Source organism: Phoca vitulina, unplaced genomic scaffold (assembly GCF_004348235.1).
Source record: "Phoca vitulina isolate PV1807 unplaced genomic scaffold, GSC_HSeal_1.0 scaffold19, whole genome shotgun sequence".
NCBI lineage: Eukaryota > Metazoa > Chordata > Mammalia > Carnivora > Phocidae > Phoca > Phoca vitulina.
In genome coordinates, this window is record NW_022589722.1 from 20,385,736 (window position 1) to 20,405,329 (window position 19,594).

Consider the following 19,594-nt stretch of genomic DNA (forward strand, 5'->3'; position numbering starts at 1 on the left):
TCAGGCGACTGGCTTCCCCCTCCACTGTCCACTTATGAGGTTCAGACCTTCCCAACCATGGAAACTTAGCTGCTGCTTTAAGGATGTTTCATACTTCAGGTCGGTGGAAATCAAAAGGAATCCCTGAAAAGGAGGCAAGGGTGAAGATAATGTCACACTCTGGACACCGGCCGCCACAGGCCTCTGGGGTTTGCTAAGGGGTGAGGGAGAGATGGTTTCTTTCCCAGGTCCTCCTGTGTCACACCCTCCCCGCCACTGTCCCCTTGTGAGTGCCTCAGACATAGGAACAGGCCACTTGGGATTACTGTCTCCTTATGTGACTTGAGCAGCTGTAGAAGGGGAGGTGGGGAGGGAAGCGGGAGGGCAGGATAGTGTATGGGATTGGAGAATTCCCTAGGAATCTTACTCCCCCTCCCTCAAAAAAAAGCACCAAAATGGAAGAAAAAAGGTGTTCTGAAGTTTGTTGATAATGATTAATGAGGAAACAGCTCACAACAGATCCCTGAACCTTGAGGAGGGTCTTTGGTTCGGGCAAAAGTTCAGAAGACCCAGTCAAGTCTCATCCAGGCCTCGCTTTCCTTGTTTTAAATGGAACTGCCAATCCGGGCCTCCAAGGTTGTTTTGTGGAATGAATAAGATAAAGCACACCATGGTGCGCCTTCTCATACTGTGGTGTGAGTAAGTCTGGCTGTGAAGGGAAATCAGACTTGGTCTGATTTTCAAACTCAAGTTTCAATGCTTTTCATTGTTGACTGCAAGCTTTAAGAGCTAAGCCTTTTGTCTATAAAATTCCTTGGGCTGGAAAAACAAAGCAGAACAAAGTAGCATAAAACAGAGTAAGCAAAATAGGAAGAGGCTTATTCTACTATGAAAAGAAATGGGGGCAGTGAAGAGAATATTCACATTCTTACCTCAAAAACTTCAATATCTGAATTGACAAATGAGATTTTGTGTGGGTTGGGCAGAGGAATTCCTTGCTGCAATTTTGCTAAAAAACAGAACGAGGTGTAAGATAGCTAGGCACAGACACAGAAGTTTTGGAAAACTTTTTAGTAAAAGATGAATAAGCAGTTTTTAAATATGTCTTTTCCTTCTTCCTGATTCTGTATTTTCATTCTATGTTCCTTGAACTTTCCTTGATGAATGCTTAATTATTTAATGAAGTACTTAATAAAAATGCACAAGCAATTATGTACACTTGGATGGCAGAAAAATGTTGGCAACTTGTCCAGTTTATATTTTGAGAATACCTTAATTAGTGGGTCTGAGAACATTTTGGTCTCTGATACAAAATGTATTTTAACCAAGCCAAACTCAAGATGCAGTAGGTTATGAATGACTGCATACAGGGAGAGGGCCTAGAATTGTCCTTCATTAAAACTGTCTATCCAGATGGTGGTCTGTGCATAAGAACCACAGAGATGCCTTCTGGGGAGACGAATCTCTTTTCTGGCGGACCTGAAGGAGACTTGTTACTGCCTAAGGAGAGTGGTTTCAATCTCCTTAACTCAACCAGAGTTTAGCTGTTCTTGCTGAGTCTGTAGGTAGTGTTGCTAACAAGGCTTGGACCTGGAATAACTAATTTTGCAACCACATCGTTGATGGTACAAACTCTGTAAACTCTGGCATGGGCCTGGATTCATACAATCACATGCTAGAAGTACAGGCTTTGGGGTGGAAAGTACCCAAACAATCCCCAACGTTTAGCAAATGTCAGAGTCACATGTTTCCTAAGAATCCCTTACCGTTGGCCAGTGGGAGGATTCCAAAGTGGAGAATAGAGGACAGAATATTCTCAAATCTCAAGACCTAAAATGAAAGGGGATACTAAATCAGTTGCCAAGTCAGGGCATTTTGAAAGTACCATGCCTGGTCTGAATGTGCACTTTCCCAGACCTTATCACGACAGAGGGCGATAATTAGAATCTCCCCATGGAGATAATCTAGCTTTCCAGACACTGAAAGCTATTTTGCGGGAAACCCTATTATACGGTTTCCCAATCTTTTTTCCTCCTTGAGGATGGACGTTTCTGCTCCCTGGAGGCTGGATCATGGTGACAACAAATGCAGAGGGACCACATGGTGGCAGCAAACATGGCAGCTTAGGTATCTACCAAGTAAGACGATCTAAACAATTACTAAGTATCCCAATTAGTAGTCTTTCCTTAATGGAGGTCCTTTGCATTATGTTATGCTCTATAGTTAACAGTATCACCAGAACATCCAATTTACCCAGAATAAATTACAGTAGTTGTTAAATCTCAGCAAAGTGTTAGTTCCTGGGAAGATTCAGGTATTAAAAACAAAGGGACTATGGGGTGCCTGGGTGGCTCAGTCGGTTGAGCACCCGACTCTTGGTTTTGGCTTGGTCACGATCTTGGGGTCATGATCTCAGGGTCATGGGATCGGTGGGGCCAGGCTCCTCGCTCAGAGAGCAGACTCTGCTGGAGATTCTCTCTCTCCCTCTCCCTCTGCTCCTCCCCACTACGTGCACTCTCTCTCTCTAATAAATAAATATTTTGAAAAATAAATGGACTATGATGAACATCAGTTCACTCAATGAATATATTTTGAATATCCTACATGCTTAGCAAGCTTTGCTGCTTAGTAAGGAGAGCTCTGAAGCCGACTTCCTAGGTTTAGCTCTTGTTTTTACCACTTCTATGATGTTGGGAAAGCTCTTTAATCTCTGTGCCTCCATTTCCTCTACTGTAAAATGAAGATAACAGCACTAATGTCGTAGAGTTGGTCTCAGGATTAAACATGTTAATAGTATGTAAAATGCCCAGTATATATCACTGTCATTTTCTCTCCCCCAGAAATGTCATTATTAGCACACTCTGTTGTTGATACTAAGCAGTTTCTTTGAGTCTTCTTAGAAGACTTGCACTCATTTTGCCTCCTCTAGGTTCAGGAAATATTATTTATGAGAAAGTCAGCTGTGCATTCTCATTGATTATAGTCTGTCATCTACCAAATGGCCACGCCACGGAGGTGCCAACCCACAGTGCATGAGACACTACGGATATTTTAAATTTCAATGTCTGGCATGAAAGACGTAACTTATTTTCCAGCTTGTTGAGACTAATGCCCTGGCTCCTAATCTTCCCAACCTGAAAATCAGGATGTTCCTATAAAATTAAACAAAGAAACAAACATCTTGTTTGGTCTCCTGGATAAATTCCTGGGCGTCTTTGCTATTTTCCTCAGATCTATTCCTCTCTTAATAGCTGCTTCTGTCGAACACGGTAATCAATTCAGTACCATGTCCCAGGACTGCTCTGTGAGAGGTCAAGTGCCCTGACCGAGGCCCTCCAGCCAGTAAGGGGGAGTTTACTCCTGCAGCTTGGCCTTAGAGTTTGTGTATGTAACCATTATGCTATGCTGCCCCTTGACATAGAGGTGGCAATAACTGAAATTAATTTTTATAAAAACAATGGCCATTGTTTATTTAATACCTACCATGTATCCAATATGCTAAATGAATTTCATATGTGATCCCAGCGAATCGTCTCAACAACCCCAAGGCTGGAATGGCCAGCTCCACTCCTACCTGCACTGCCCGTTCTCTTGCTGATTTATCGTTCTCTATAATATTTTTCAGCATACAATATATATTTGCTTGTTGTCTGCCACATACATCCACACACACATGCACACTCACACACACACACACACACACACACACACTCTAGAATAGGAGTGCCCAACGGTGGCACTATTGACATTTTGGGATGGATCCTTCTTTGCTGTGGGGGTTGTCCTGCGCACTGTGGGACGGTAAGCAGCATCCTTGGTCTCTACCCACTAAGTAGCACCCCCCCAGACTGTGACAACCAAAAATATCTTCAGACATTGCCAAATGTCCCTGGGGGGCAAAACTGGTGAGAACGACTGTTCTAGAATATAAGTGCCACAAGGGTAGGGACACCAAGTAGTGATTTGGCTGATCTTCCTGCAGTTTGGGGGGAGGGGTTTGTTTCCAAGTATACCCAAGTTGGGATAGACTCTTCCCATCAGGAGGTCACCGGGATGGGGCCCCCCAAAATGTATCTGCACAACCAGCCTTGATGCGATTTTAGGAGATGGCTAGAAAGGCTTTCAAGGGCAAACTTAGTCATGGCCTAATAATTTGCAGATAGCCTCATCCTTTGGGAGTCTGGGCCTTATATTTAATTCTCAAAGATTATTTTATCCAAAAAATGAAATCGCCCTGAAAATCTCCCTGAAAATGCCAATATTACATAGGTCTTAAGTTTTTAAAAAAATTCCTTTAAAAGTCTTTCTGAATAGATAAAAGTGAATTGGAGAGTTCCTGTCCTGTTTAAAAGTTATGGGGTTGGTGGACAGGCAGCTACACAAGGAATTTTAAAGTTAAAACCTACACTCATGGGGAAACCAAGTATTTAGAGGCTTAGAAAACAGTCATCCAGCTCCTATATAGGAAAATTACCATTTTTCCCTTGACAGGGAACTCTGAGAGCTTGGATTCCTACCTCAATATTGCTGCGATTGGACTCTGGCAAAGAGAGGCGGAATCTGAAACAAAACAAAACAACAAACATCAACAGGAAAAGTTTAAAGGATGGAAGATTTAAAAACAACCATCTCAACAGAAAGGAACAAAAAGGAAAGGGGATTTTTTTTTTTAAAGATCCATAAGCCACTATTTTAAAAAACCACACAGACTGGTAAGGATATAATGTTTTAGTACATCTTTCCCCCGATATTTGCGGCTTAAGAAGCAGAGCTCCCTAGCAGAAGCCTTGGATTTGTAACCAGGATGGGTTCCCCAAGTGCATTTGCTATATGGGACTTACTTTGGCAACTCGAATGCAGAAGAATCTTAAGAAACAGTTTCGGTCTCCAGCCATACCACCCTGAATGTGCCCGGTCTCATCTGATCTCTGGAGCTCAGCAGGATGGGGCTTGCTTAGTACTTGGATGGGAGAAATAGTCTGCAGGTCTTGGTCTGAACTCCCAGAATACACACTTGATTTTTCATACATAGTGATAGTTAAGATGAAGCAGTAGTAATCAACAGGGAGGATCCCTTCTTTTCACAGATGGGGAAACTGAGGTCCAATTAATGGCAGATTTAGGACCAAAACTCAGATCTCTTGATGTCCATCCCAAACCTCCCTTCCACTGTAGGATCTTGCCTCACCCTGCTTTCCCCCTTAGCCTTCCATGGCTCACTTTAGCCCAGGTGTAGAGCCTTACTTCTGCACCAGCCTTCTAATGGCTCTCCCTGTCTCCAGTCTTGGTCTTCTCCAATCCGTCTTCTACACCATTCCCAGAGTGAGCTATATGACAAGCATGTCTGATGAGGACATGCTCCTCTTCAAAATTCTTTAACGGCCTGAGTCCAAGTCACTTACATGGTGCACAAGCCTTTCTGTATTCTGGTGTCCAGTTGCCTGTTTACTCTCACTTCTTTTCATTCTCTACCTTGAATTTTATACTCAAGAACCGTGAACTGCTTAGTGCTATGCTATTTTGTTTATTTATTTATTATTTTATTTTCCTAGGTAGGCTCCACACCCAGCCCATAGCCCAATGCGGGACTTGAACTCACGACCCTGAGATCGAGACCTGAGCTGAGATCAAGAGTTGGACACTTAACCGACTGAGCCACTTGGGCACCACTATGCTGTTTTATTAATCAGGCACTATATATCTGAGGTTAAAAAAATGTATTGGCTTCAAAACACATAACAAAAAACTCCTAGTGATAGTTAATTAATACATGCCCACAACAAGTAACATTATGGTGGACTAGTCACTTTAACTCAACTCCACTCATGGTTAAATTTAAATTATATTTAATGTGGAATGCATTTGAATATATCCAATATATTTGGGGCTGGATTCTCCAAAATTAGAGTGGTCATAAAGATCTTAAAACAACTGTAAAGTATTTCCTTGCATATTCCATGATACTTCTGGCCTCCACGCTTTTTGCTCATGCTGTTCCCTCTTTCTGAAATTGCCCCTCCCCTGTCTTGTTGACTGGTTAGCTTCTTTTAATTGTTTAAGATTTAACTCAGGTGTTACCTCTTCCAAGTACCTTTCTGTTATTACATTTAAGGAGCAGGTAGATATTAATAGAAGAGGTAAGTTTGCTTATTATCAGCCAATATCATGTTAATACGAATTAAGTTTTGAGACTTAATTCGTATTAACATGATATTGGCTGATAATAAGCAAACATAAGAGTAAAAACCAGAAAGACAGTTAAACCTGACGAGGATCAGAGATGGTATTGGTGGCACTGAGCTCAGTGGAACGTGAGGACCAGAATCCTTAGGGTATCTTTAAAGGAAGTAAGCTGAGCAATTGAGCAAACACTTGAATGTACTGCTGGAGAAATGTGAGGGAATTCTTCCCCTTGGCCACACTGCCTTTTATTAAAGACGGGTAACCTACGCCAGTTTACAAATCCAGGTGGAGCAAAGAGCAAACTCGAGGTCCTTGTTCTGAAAAACACGCAAGCACAACTCTGACCACTAGGTGACGACCGAGTTCAGTCTTTTGACTCATCCTCAAACAGAGCCCCTAACCTGTTTCTTAAAACACAATTACTAGGAACTAATTTTATTACAGAACCACAGGGTTGTTGAGGAGAAAGGGAGCTCAAGTAGCCCCACCATGCAGACATATAAGAGTTAGCTTATTTAAAAAGTTTTGGAGAAGGTTTACCGCCCTGATTGAAAACCAGAACAAAAGTACAAACACTTAATCATGTCAAACGATGGTGGGGTCATGATCTGGGTCAATATAGCAAATACGGCATAATGAAGCTCAAGTGGACCAAGGCACAGGCACTCACAGTGCCACTCACTCTTCTAACCCTGTGGCCATAGCAGACATTGAAAATCACACCTTGCACTCAATACTGCATAATAATTGTTTATCTCTTTGCCCTCTGACTATGAACTTGACTGAGTCCAGAGCATGGCACATTTAGGCACTTAGTATTCATTCAGTTATCTGTCCAGCAGATACTTATTGAACACCTAATACATGTCAGTCCTGCGACAGGTGCTGGAGATCACGACTGTGAGTGAAACCAAACACAGCCACGGCTCACATGGAGATTAAAGTCTCGTGGGGAGGCACACATTAATCAAATAAGCCCACTGGTGACAGTTTAATGACAGATTGAGATAAGTGCGCTGAAGGAAAGGAAAAGTTCATGGAGGTAAATAAGAGAGGAACCTGATCTAAACTGGCAGGTGCAGGAAGATTTCCGAGGAAGGGAAATACGTCCTTGAGCTGACATATGAAGGGTGAGTGAGATTAAAAAGGCAAATTGGGAAAGGAAGAGGGAAGGGTCTGGCAGAGGCTGCAAAGGCCCTGTGGAGGGAATAAAAGCCAGTTAGAGAGTGCAGCAAGACGATGCTCGAGAGGCAGACAGTGGTGGACCAGGCTGGGTTTCTCAGGCTATGTCAAAATTTTTATATTTATCTTAAGAGCAAGGAATCTATGGAAGGTTTCTAAAAAGGGAGATGATGTCTGTTTTGTAAAGATCACTCTGGCTGCAGTATGGAGAAAAGATGGACAGGCTGAGAGGTTTCCTAGGTGCCCCTTCTATGCCCAGTAATGCTCTAAGCAATGTGAAGAACTTTAGTTATAACTGTATTTATGATGGACAGACAGAAGCTGTATGTATAGGAAGGAGTTGGAGAATACAAAGTAGCTGTCTTCAGTACTCCTTTGTGGGTTTTACACTGACTTTCTGCAGGAATTCTAAGAATGTATGACATAAAGGTGAAGAAACCAGCGTGGGTTGGAGGTAGGGGTGTGTGTGTGTGTGTGTGTGTGTGTGTGTGTGTGTGTGGTGTGTAAGATATGGGAGGGGATAAACTGCCCTTTGAGAGAAGCACTCCACCATTTCCCTTAGCACCCAGTTTTTGCCTGTTAATCTGAGTGTTTCTCTTATCAGGCTCTGGACCTGGAAGGTAGAAACAATTGCCTTTCTCTCTACTATCTGTACCAAGAACAGTATAGAGCACATAACAGGTGCTCAAGAAATTCTCATTGAATGGATTATGGGTAAATGAGTAAAGGATGGGTGGGGAAGTGTTTATTGGAATTGGGGTCACTTTGAGAGGGAGCCAGTCTAAAGCAGAATGTTCATTTTAGGGAGCGATGAGAGGTAAGATTGGCTTGCTTGGAAGGTAGTCAAAGAGCTTGACAACCCCAGGCTGTGCATTTAATCCACGATGAAAGGCTTTTTTTTTTTTTTTTTTTTAAGAGAGAATTTTAGAGCGAGAATGAGCAGGAGGGGCAGAGGGAGAGAAAATCCCAAGCAGATGCCGTGCTGAGTGTAGAGCCTGATGTTGGGCTCGATCTCACAACCATGAAGTCAGGACCAGAGCCAAAACCAAGAGCGTCAGACGCCTAATCGACTGTGCCACCCAGGTGCCCCCAATGATGAAAGGTTTTCATGTGAGGAATGTGTTGAGCCCATTCCAGTATTAAAGGACCCTCTTGATGAGGAAGAGTTCCCCAGTGTTTTATCTTCATTGCCTTCTGCAGTCTGGAAATTCCCCCAACAAGTCAGGGAGAAGGGGAAGAAGTCATTTGGGGTTTCCTCCTCTGATGGGGGCCTCGCACCGTGGCATTCCTCTGCCCTGGCTTCCACAGTAGCTCAGAGGGAGGGCGGACATGGTGGTCAGCCCAGGTGCCAAGCCCGGGCTCTGACGGCCTGTCTAAAGCACTGTTCTGACAGAAACTGAAACCAATCTTCCCAGACCTGTTTTCCTTTCTGGGTTTCTCTCCAGATGGCTCACACTGGGAAATGCTTATCTGCCCAAGCTGCGAGGAGTAGAGTTGGGTGGTGATTCTGCTTGTAGCCAGCTTTCTTTGCATTCTCTGACGGTGTTGCCTGGGTGGGGTTGTAGGGTGTGTGTGTGTGTGTGTGTGTGTGTGCGCGCGCGTGCGCGCTGATGTTACTGGTGTGGGGTGCAGTTTGGGAGTGTCCAATGCCTCACTCGTGGCAATGTCAAAGTTGTTCCAAAGTTGTTGTTCCAACAATACTGTATATTTGATTGTCTTGAGCTTTGCATGCAATTAAGAAAAAGGGCTAGAATTTAGTCATCTGTATGGTGACCAAAAAAGGGAAAGTATTGTTTAATTTGGTCTCAGAAATGTCTACTATGTGGATCAACCTGCACTGGGGTTACCTCCCAATAGAACTGTGTTTAGAACAAAAGTCGCAATTGTAGATGGACCAGTACAAATCTGGTTTATGACTTTGAGGGCCAACTCTAAGGCTTTTAAGGCCATCCTGACTTGTCATGTTTCTTGGGATCAATTTCTCCCTCTTATTTGGTTAAAATTTGAGCCCAGAAGAGGGAACAAGAATAAAAGTCTATTGCTGGTAGTGACCAGACCTTACCTCATCTACCCATACAACAGCTCTGTGGATAGATGCTGTTTTGCTGATGAGGAAACTGATGTTTAGAGAGGTTGATTGACTTGCCCAGGATCACACAGCTAGCAAACGACAGGGGTGGAATTCAAAATCAAATATGCCTGACTATGGGGCTGTGCTCTTAATTAGACATACTCACAGAGGTCACATTGATTACTCGTACTCCCTGCTTCTGCTTTCTTCATTTTTTCCTTCCCTCCATTTCTCAAGGCAGCTGTGTGGAAAGGGCCGTGTGCTTTTTCCACTGCAGGTCACCCTCTGCCCGCGGCTTCTCTTCTTCTATCAAATCTTCACATTAAGAAAGGACATGCTGCTTGCTTCAATTTCATGTGACTCCACGCTCATGGGTTTCCTCTTCTGGGCAAGGGTGTTTACTGTCTAAATCTTCTAAGTCTTGGCTGTGTTCCACATCAAAGGCAGTATAATGTCCTAAGTGAACACTCAAGGCTGTGAAAACTGCTCACCCAGGTTCAAGTTCTGGCTCTGCCATTCAATAGCTCTGTGATGTGAGCAAGTTATTTGACCTCTCTATAAACTGTAAAACAGGGATAATAAGCTACCTCCAGGTCTATTCACTCAAGCTACAGACATTGATTGAAGATCGTGCCAGGTCCTGGAGATACAGGGTTGTGCGGTTTAAATGAAGTAATATATGTGAAGTTCTTGGCGTGGGACCAGAAGACACCAAAGGCTCAATAATAAAGTAGTCATAAATAGTAGAACAAAAGGCAATTTCTCTAATAGCCATCACGGAGTGGGACACAGGGGAATGAGGTGTTTCCTGAACAGGGTTTTTCTGTATAGGGAAACTCTTGAAACGATCTTGTATGATTGAATACCTTCTTCCCCTGGATAAGGCCAGCCCCAAATTTTAAATAATAGCCATAGTCAACCTTCTTGAACACTTATCATGCACTTTACATATATTAACTCAAGTATTCCTTACAATTACCCCCTGAAGTGGGTTGTATTATAGCCTCATTTTATAGAGAAGGAAATGGAGGCCCAGAGAGGTTAAGTAACTTGCCTGAGACCCCACAGCTAATGAATGGCAGGGTGGGGATCTGAACCAGCTAGTCCTGACTCTAAAGCCTGTGATCTCACTGCCTCTTTAAACTCACCACCCTGGATTCACCTTGATTTCGACATCTCCTGTCTGTGTAGCCAGCCATGAGCAGCTCCGGAAAGAGACACATTCAGGCAGGGGATATTTAGAAAGGTGTTTGGGGGGGGGGGGGGGGGTTAGTATTCTGGGAGCCTAATTTGGAGACCTTGTTTCCCAAGGTTTTCTCAGGGATGCTTCACTGATCCCCACCTCCCTTTACACCTCTCCGCGCTGTGTCTCTCTACCTCACCCAAGACCAAAGCAGGCTGTCCATCCGGAAAAGCAGCGCTTGCGGAACCAGGAGTGGAGGCACCGGCTGGGGCAGTCATGTGGGAGGCGGGGCTGCCATTCCTTTGGCACAGCGCTGCTCTTCCGCAGTCTCGCATGGGCTGCCTTGGGACTGAGTGATGCTTGGCCCATCCGCCTTGCCCCCCATCCTCCTACTGCCCGAGGTCCGCCATAGCACTGCCAGCAGGAGCCACCCCAGACTCCACGCAGGTGACCTGTGCAGTGGGACATGGCCTTGCTCAGAAGGGTCCGTGCTTGGCTTAATGCCCTGCTGTCTCTATCTTGAAATTCTTCATAAGATTTTGAACAAGGTGCTCTGCATTTTCATTTTGCAGTAGGCCTTGCGAGTTAGGTAGCGGTCCTGCTCAGACCCCACTAAGGCCTCAGGAAGCCTCCCCAGCATGAGACTCTAAAGGAGACTCCAGGAAGGCAGGAGTCAAAACATGCTTGTGGGCTGTAGGCAGCCAGAGAATGGATCCACACATTTCTTTGGGTGATGTGAACTGAGCAGGTCGCAATCGTTTTTGCGGTTACTCCCATAAATAAACCTAACACCCTCTGAACGTGCAGTTTCTTCCCAGGAGAATCGCTGGAGAGAAGAGTCTGCCCGACTTAAGCAGAGAGGTGAACCTGGTCTCTCCGCTCCTTAAGGTCTCTCCTACCGGCCGGCCACAAGCCTGAAGCCCCACCCTTACTAAATCTTTCCTTGCATCCTGCCAGTAAACCAGAGCCCTGCTCAAGTGCACACAGGGTTTCTCCCTTCTCAAGAGCTTGCTGCCTCCATCAGCGGCCCTGCCCTCCTTCTCCCCCATCCCTCCAGATTTCCAGCCCCCCTTTCCTATCAGCTGCAGATGGAGGGCTCACTAGTGCTTGTGGAGGGGCTGCTCAGGCAAACTGCATTGCAAATTCTCTCCTTTCCCTCTGGCCTCGCTCTGATGCTGCCTTTCCCTCCCCACCCCCTTCCTGCCCTCTGGCTTCCATCCTCTCAATTATTAAAACTGTCCTCTCCAAGATGACCCATCAAGGTTCAGAGTTTCCTCAGCCTTGACCTTGTGGAGGTTGGGCCACGTTATGACTTCAGGGGCCCATTTTTGCCTCTGGGAGTCCTTCCTCCATAAAGAAATATTAAAAATTATATTTGAAGACTGTGTTGTTATAAAGATAAGTACAATCCAGCCTGGATTGTATTCACTTTTTAATTCTTATTTCAAAATATATTACAACGCTTTCATGGGTCCCTAAAGTATCTGTGGTCTCTAGGCTCTGTACCTGCTGAGACTAATGGAGAAATCAGTCCTGTGTTGCAGAGCTGGGGAAGACGTAATAAAGCCTTCTTGAAATCTTTCCCCTCTGGGAAACCATACTACCTTTTTTGTTGTTGTTCCTTTTATTGGGAAAACAATACAGTTACAAAGAAAATTGTAAGGAGAGAAACGCCCTCCATCCCATATCCTAACGGTACTCTTCAGCTGTGATTTGCTCCCTTGTCCAGATGGAAAGCTCTTTTGCACAGCTGTCTACTGTGTTTATGCAGTTTTGCATTCTGTTTGTCCCATTTAATGTCATTTTATTGAAAGCACCTTCCGTGTCTCTGCAATAGTCTTCATAACCATCTGGCTGACTTACGGTGATTGACTTACTTTTCCCCTCTGTTGGTTTCCTGTCCTTCCCAGACTCTGCTTTCTCTGGCCTTTTTATAGCCTTTCTTCCGCCTTCTGTGGGTTTCATCTGGGCCATCTGGTCATTCTGAATATCATCCCCCAGGTAGTCTGATTCATGGCTTCAACTTCCGGCCTCACAGGGCCGAGGAAAACGGGCTTTGCAGACGGTTCTTCTCAATGGCAATCACTGTCCGACAGTCTACCTACGTGACCTCCCCGATCCCTTTAACAGTGCACGGCGTTCACTGGAGAGCCAGTGAGGCCAAGGGGCATGGTTTTGTTAAACTCTATGTTCTAGTAATGGGGTCAGAGTGTCTGAGCCTGCAGGCACCTCAGAGATGACCCAGTCCAACTTCAGTATTTTACAGACAAGGAGAATGAGGCACAAAGAGGTTCCCAGACTGGGAACCAGTGACCAGGGATTTGACACTTTGTTCCTCGACCTCAAAGTTTCATGCTCTTTCCTCAATAGCATGCTTCCTGGAAGTTGTTGAGGAGGATCTTTAATTTATATTACAGTACCATTAGAATGTGAATTTGTTACAGGATTATATTTACACTTATTTGGCTGCCCATTTTATCTGAACATTATCTAATGGGATAAAGCTCCACAACACAGCTCTTAGTGAAGCCCATACTTTGAAATCATCTGGATCATTACAGGAGGAGCACCTAAGTGATTCATGTTCTATCCAGTGGTAACTTCCCCTGTTCTGTTAATGTTCGCTTTGTCTCTATGGTCTGCTGAATCACTTATTGCTGAGGGTTCCAACAGCCAAATCAGTTAAACTTACCTGTTCAGAGATAATGAGCAGACCAGTCTTTGTCCCAGAATAACCAGGCCAACACTGGTACTAGCAACCTGCAGACAACAATAGCACTCGTTACTAAGAGGACTGAATCTGTCTGTTTTGGCCACAAATAAAATTTCTTACGCTGGAAATACCATAAGCTCCACTTTCCCTCTCATTGCTAGAGATACTGGAAAGAAATAGCTCTGAAAATGCTCTCTTGCAGGTAGGGAAACTAACTATAAAGACTTTTTAAGGATCTCCCTTAAATTATTTTTCTATTTTTTCCTAATCTCTCTTCTCCATGTACTCTGTGTGTGTGCGTGCATGTGTGTATATGCGTGTGTGTGTGTGTGTATGTGTGTGTGTGACATTTCGCTTAGACTCACTGTATTAATCCCTTTCCATTGGGTTGCATTTGGCCTTCATCTGCTCAAATAACCTTGAATTCCATCCTGACTGACTTATTTTGGGGAAAGAAATAGAAAGTCAGCTATCAATGTACCTGCAGCCGAGGGAAGGGCACACAGGAAAGGGAGGAGGGGGAGAGCTATTATACCACGCAGGGGGTATGAGCACTGGCCTCCCATACCGCCCCCACCCCAGTCTCACCCCGTCCGCACCACTAATTGTCGAATCAGACCTCACACCCCCAGACACTGAGCTGAGCACTGCTAGCCAGTGGCCCGCTGTGGGAACAGGACTGGTGTCCACAGGGTGCCCTCCTGCCCCCGCAGGCCTTACAAAGTCCATGGACACGATGGCTTCAGCGGTCGAGTTCTCGGTCTGGGCGAGGAGCACCATGGAGGCAGGGATGTCCAGGGTGAAGCTACCCGGCTGCAAGCTGATCACAGGGGGCTCTATTGCCATGACCCGTACCATGAAGGGCTGGGACAAGATGTAGATCTCTGCAATCTGCGATGTTCAGGGAAAGAAGTGGAGTCCAGGAAGGGGAGTTGATGAGGGGAAATAACACATTTGGGGTGGCCTGGGTGATTAAACCTTACATTATGCGGTCAGAATAGAAACAAAGCTCTTTGGCCATTTTAACACCACCACCACACACAAGACAAATAATAACAACAGCTGACATTCACTGAACGTATCCGAATTATCTGGTTTAATCTTCACTAAATCCCTGTGGGCAGGTTCTATCGAATCCCCATTTCACAGCTGAAGACAGTGAGTCCTTTGGTTAAATAATTTCCTTCACTTCCGGGTGAATAAATTGAGGAACTGGGATTCAAATCTAGGTCTGTCTGACTCTAGATCCTTGCTCTAAAACCAGGATGCTCAGTGAGCATCTCTCTGTCCTCGAGAGCAAACCTGAGCCTTTCAGGTGCTATGAGGGCATGACATTAATAGTTTCTTCACTAAAGGCACAAACATAGGCACTATTCCCCCATTTCCCATGGAAGTTTATTATTTCAAATGTGTGGTGGAACCTTAGGGAAGGGACAGTTGATTTATTTTGTAAACTTAAAATGCCTTTAATAGTAACTTGTTTAGTAAATATTTGTGGCTATTTTATTAAAAGAAAAAAAATCTTGGGGCCCTGGGTGGCACAGTCAGGTGTCTGACTCTTGGTTTCGGCTAAGGCGCGATCTCAGGGTGGTGAGATCAAGCCCTACATCAGGCTGGTGCTCATCGCGGAGTCTGCTTAAGACTCTCTCTCCCTCTCCCTCTATCCCTCCCCCCTGCTCTCTCTCTCTCTAAAATAAATAAATCTTAAAAAAAAGAAAAAGAAAAAAGATCTCTTTAGAATGGAAAGATGGACTCAGGTTTGGACCAAAAAGGAGTAGAAAAAACCCACAAATCTTCCAGAAGTAATTGCAATGAATCCAGATACACTTATCAAGCAGTCAAACCCTCAGTACTCACCCGGGAGAGCACGTTGCCAAGGCCTTGAGAGTTTTGAACCAAATGGTTGGAAATCTGGAAAATCAAGACCATCACGTCACTGTAAGATTTTTACCTGGGCTTTCTTTTCAGAGAAAACCTAGCTTTCCTTATATTTTTATGAATCATGAAGTTGTTACACCAACAAACAATTAGGGTTTAAAGGTGGCCTATCATTTTATAGCCCAACCATAAGAAATCTGAGGCCCAGAGAAGTAAAGTAACTTGCCCAAAGTCACACAGGAAATACCGTCCTTTTTAGTAAGTGCCTTTTAACCCTAGCAATATTGTGTATGTCGTATATGTATGATCCATGTGTAACCATCCTTAACAATAAGTCTTGCATTATTGCCCACCTTTTCAGAGATTACTGAGACAAGGGATGCTTAAGTAATTTATCTTCACAGATGAATGGTTTCCAAATCTGAAGCTAGACCTTTCTAATTCTCGGCAGTCTATGGTAGCTGGTGCTGCCGCACCTCGTATTTTGAACCTACATTTTATAACCACTTGTATAATTAAGATCCATGGAATGGAAAGATTAATAGGGGATGCTTAATAAAAGTTGTTGGTTGACTGGCTGGAGAGAGTGTTCTCATCATAAAAGGGAGGGGCATGGCAAGAGAATCCATGACTATGTGTCCTATTACTGGTCATTGTAGATAAGTCAGTTGCAATTACCAACAGGAGAAATGTTTGTGTTGGCATAACACAAGGCATAATAATAATAATAATAATAATGATAATAAGCAACGCTTAACACTTGCTCTGTGCTAGGCATTGCTCTGAATGCTTTACATATATTTAAACCTCTCTAATGTCCATATCGACCTCATGAGTATGGAATTATTATCCTCATTCTCTAAATGATGACACTCTGGCACAGAGAAGTTAAATAAATTGAAGATGCCCAAAGTCACAGGTCATAAGTGGTGGAGGGAAGTCTTGGCATTACTTAAGATCAATCTAGAACAGTGGGCCGGTATCCTATACAACTGAAATTAGCAGACCCAGAGACCCAACAACTCCCCAGCTAATAACAGCATTCAGTTCACAATTCCTTTATTCATGTCCTGCTGGGGTTGATAGTCTAAAAAGGCCCAGGAAATAGAAACTATGACATAAAATTCCCATAATGGGCTACTTATAATAAGACTAAATGCTGGTGCTGATTGTTCCATCCATGAACTCTCCTCACCTCTTTCATGGAGAGAGTGACGTTAAAGGCCCCAGATGTAAAGTAAGCAAAGGATGCGGATTTAAAGAAAAACTCAGAGATTCCAACATAGAGCATAGAGTCATGGCGTTCTGGCAGCGCAAAAGGAACTGGCAAGAAGGGGGGATCGGTGAGGTTGTCCAGTGGGTAGAATACGCCCTGTGGGAAAACAGAAAGATCAGTGTATCAGGTCAAGACATGGGTGTACAGCACTACGTAGGTGGATCTGCTCATGTCAGAATCAGGAAAATACCAGAAACTCAGGAGGGATTAAAAGACTACAGGGCCTTCTGACTCCTTGACCAGGGACTATGGTTTTGCAGCTCTGATGAGTTCTTGAGCATATGTAGACGTGTCTGTCCACCCTGGGGTGTAACCTCTCAGAAGGCAGGTGCATTTTACCTGGACACACAGCTCTGCATAGTTCCTGAGGTGCCATGTAGAGATGCCAAACCCTTAATCTTCAAATTCTGTGGCTGCTGAGCATCTGTGTTGCCCTCGATGGCTAGAGGGTTTTATTACAAAATGGTGTCTTGAGTAATATTTAACTGATTTGAAAGACTCTCATTGATTGAAATATAAGTCCGGGGCACCTGGGTGGCTCAGTAGGTTAAGTGTCCGCCTTTGGCTCGGGTCACGTTTCCAGAGTCCTGGGATTGAGCCCTGCAGTGGGCTCCCTGCTCAGCGGGAAGTCTGCTTCTCTCTCTCTCCCTCTGCGCCCCCACTCCCCAGCTCATGCTCATTCTCGCTCTCAAATAAATAAATAAATAAAATCTTGAAAAAAAAAAGAAATATAAGTCAATATGCACTTAAAAAAACAATGATAATAACTTCGGGGCAAAACTAAACATAAAGACAATTAATCTCTTTTCCAGAATTAGCGAACACCATTTTCATATGCAAATGGCCCTGACCGAGGTCAACAGCCCTCAGTTAAATTGGCTAATCTGACAGGAACAGGAGTATTGATATGGACAATCTACTGTTGTGTTAAGTTCTAATATATGCAGAGCCATGCTATCTCTTAGCCTCAGACCTATCCCCAGAGACACAGTTATCACAATACTTTCCTTGAGGAAGGCAGTCCTATGTTGGACAAATCCAAACCATCCTTTACCAATCAAGAAAATGTTGAAGGGTCTTCTGAAAGAGCATAAGCATGAGGGAATTGCTTGAAAGGACATTAAATTATTTGAAGGGTATGTAGTGATATTTCCTTCTGCATCTAATATTTGTTCTTCGAATACTGGCTGCTGATAGCCAGGATGAGAATTTGGTGATGATAAAGTTACCTTCAAATTCAGCTCCATATAATTCTCAGTGATTTCTGGAGAACTGATTAGGGAATAATCCAGCAGAATATAGTTGTCAATCTTGGTTAAAACTAAATAACAAACAAATAAAAATGAAAATTTGTATTTATTAAAGGCATAGTATAGCATCTGACTATTATCTATGCAGAGCAATATAATTTAATTCTCTGTTATTTAAAATAACAATTACTATTATTTTATAAATAATTCACTTTTCAAAACCCGGGATAAGTAGGTAAGTCAAAAGAAGAAATTAAAAACCCTTCTTAATCACATTACACTGAGGGAAACATCAATAACATTTTGTTGTATAGCCTTTTATGTATAGACAAACACACACACAAACACAATTCATATCTACTTTTTTAAAAAGAAAATTAGACAAACAAAACTCATGTATTAATATTAAACCACATATATTAGGTTGGTGTAACGAGACACTTTCAAGCTCTATGTTATAGCCTTCTATACAGTTAGAGCTTTAATTTTTTACAATGAGTATGTATTACTGTTATAATTAGAAATACTTTTTATTTTTTATTTATTTTTAAAGATTTTATTTATTTATTTGACAGAGAGAGACACAGGGAGAGAGGGAACACAAGCAGGGGGAGTGGGAGAGGGAGAAGCAGGCTTCCCACTGAGCAAGGAGTCCGACATGGGGCTCGATCCCAGGACCCTGAGATCATGACCTGAGCCGAAGGCAGGTGCTTAATGACTGAGCCACCCAGGCACCCCAGAAATAATTTTTAAAAAGAAATGTTGAGAGAGACAGACAGGAATAAAATTCCCTAAGTTAAGCAGGCCAAGAAAATTCTCATGCAGAGTCTATTAATTCAATTCTGTTTTGGTATTATCATTTTCAGAGCACAGCAGGAGGCCAGGGGGCCGGGGGACAGTAGACGGGGTTGGCAGGAAGCATGATTTCAGAGTCTGAGGCAGGTTGTACGTGCAGGGGTGCAGTGCTCAGGAGTCCGACCTGGCCTGGGAGAGCTGCTTTCTCGACCAGCGCCATGTGTTCTGTGATATGAGGACCTCCCCACTGTTCCAGAGCAAAGCATCTGAGTAGCACACCTTCTCCTCTTGCACGCCATGCTTGGTTTATTCCACAGACGGTGATAAGGAACAAGAAGAGATGAAGGGGCTTGCCCAGGTGAGGGAACAATACTGCCCCATGTCACTATAGTTTTTAAAATGCTTTCAAATTCACAGTTTGAACAGATCCCATCACCATACCGTGAGGGGAGCAGGACCGCGCCCGTTTTACAGGTGAGTGAGGGAGGCTCCCACAGGTAGAGAAACTTGCCCATGACAACCTAGAACTCAAGACTCCTTGACCAGTTCTTTCCTTACTACATCTTTCTCTTTCCCTACCTCCCCAATCTGTTTTTTCATCTATCCACACCCAGCCCAATCCACTTGTCCAGGCACTGTGCAACCGTTCATAGACCCAATATTCATTCACCTAGTGTGGGTTAGGCACTGTGCCTGGTGCTGGGGACATGGTCAAAGGCCCTGTGCTTGTGGGACTCACAGCCTGAGGAAGAGTCAGACATATGAACAGGAAATTATAATACAGTGTAATAAGAGTAGGTCTAAAACTGAGCTCCTGATGGTCCTTCTACAGTCTTACAGTCTTCCTCATCTTGGTAAATGGTAACTCCATTCTTCCAATTTTCTAGTTGCTCGGGTGAAAACCTGCAGTCATCCTAGATTTCCCTCATGACCCACATTCAGTGTGTCAGCAAATAACACTGTCTGTCCCTTCAAGGTCCATCCAGAACCTGAGCATGTCTTGCCATCTCCATCACTCCATCCAGGCCAACTGCCATCACTGCTCGCACAGGTCATTGCAGTAGCCTCTTATGTGGTCTCCCTG

At 43.9% G+C, this 19,594-nt stretch overlaps 1 protein-coding gene across 1 annotated transcript in view; it reads right to left on the minus strand.

Moving 5' to 3' along the window:
* The window catches only part of BPIFC (BPI fold containing family C), a 39,633-nt gene continuing 20,039 nt past the window's right edge, over positions 1-19,594 (minus strand). Inside the window, exons 8-16 of the mRNA XM_032416910.1 lie at positions 17,695-17,786; positions 16,385-16,561; positions 15,169-15,222; positions 14,032-14,202; positions 13,291-13,358; positions 4,497-4,539; positions 1,746-1,809; positions 912-988; positions 1-123 (exon numbers count right to left, since the gene is read on the minus strand). Coding sequence (XP_032272801.1) covers positions 1-123; positions 912-988; positions 1,746-1,809; positions 4,497-4,539; positions 13,291-13,358; positions 14,032-14,202; positions 15,169-15,222; positions 16,385-16,561; positions 17,695-17,786 — 869 coding nt within the window. The remainder of the gene's footprint in view (positions 124-911; positions 989-1,745; positions 1,810-4,496; positions 4,540-13,290; positions 13,359-14,031; positions 14,203-15,168; positions 15,223-16,384; positions 16,562-17,694; positions 17,787-19,594) is intronic.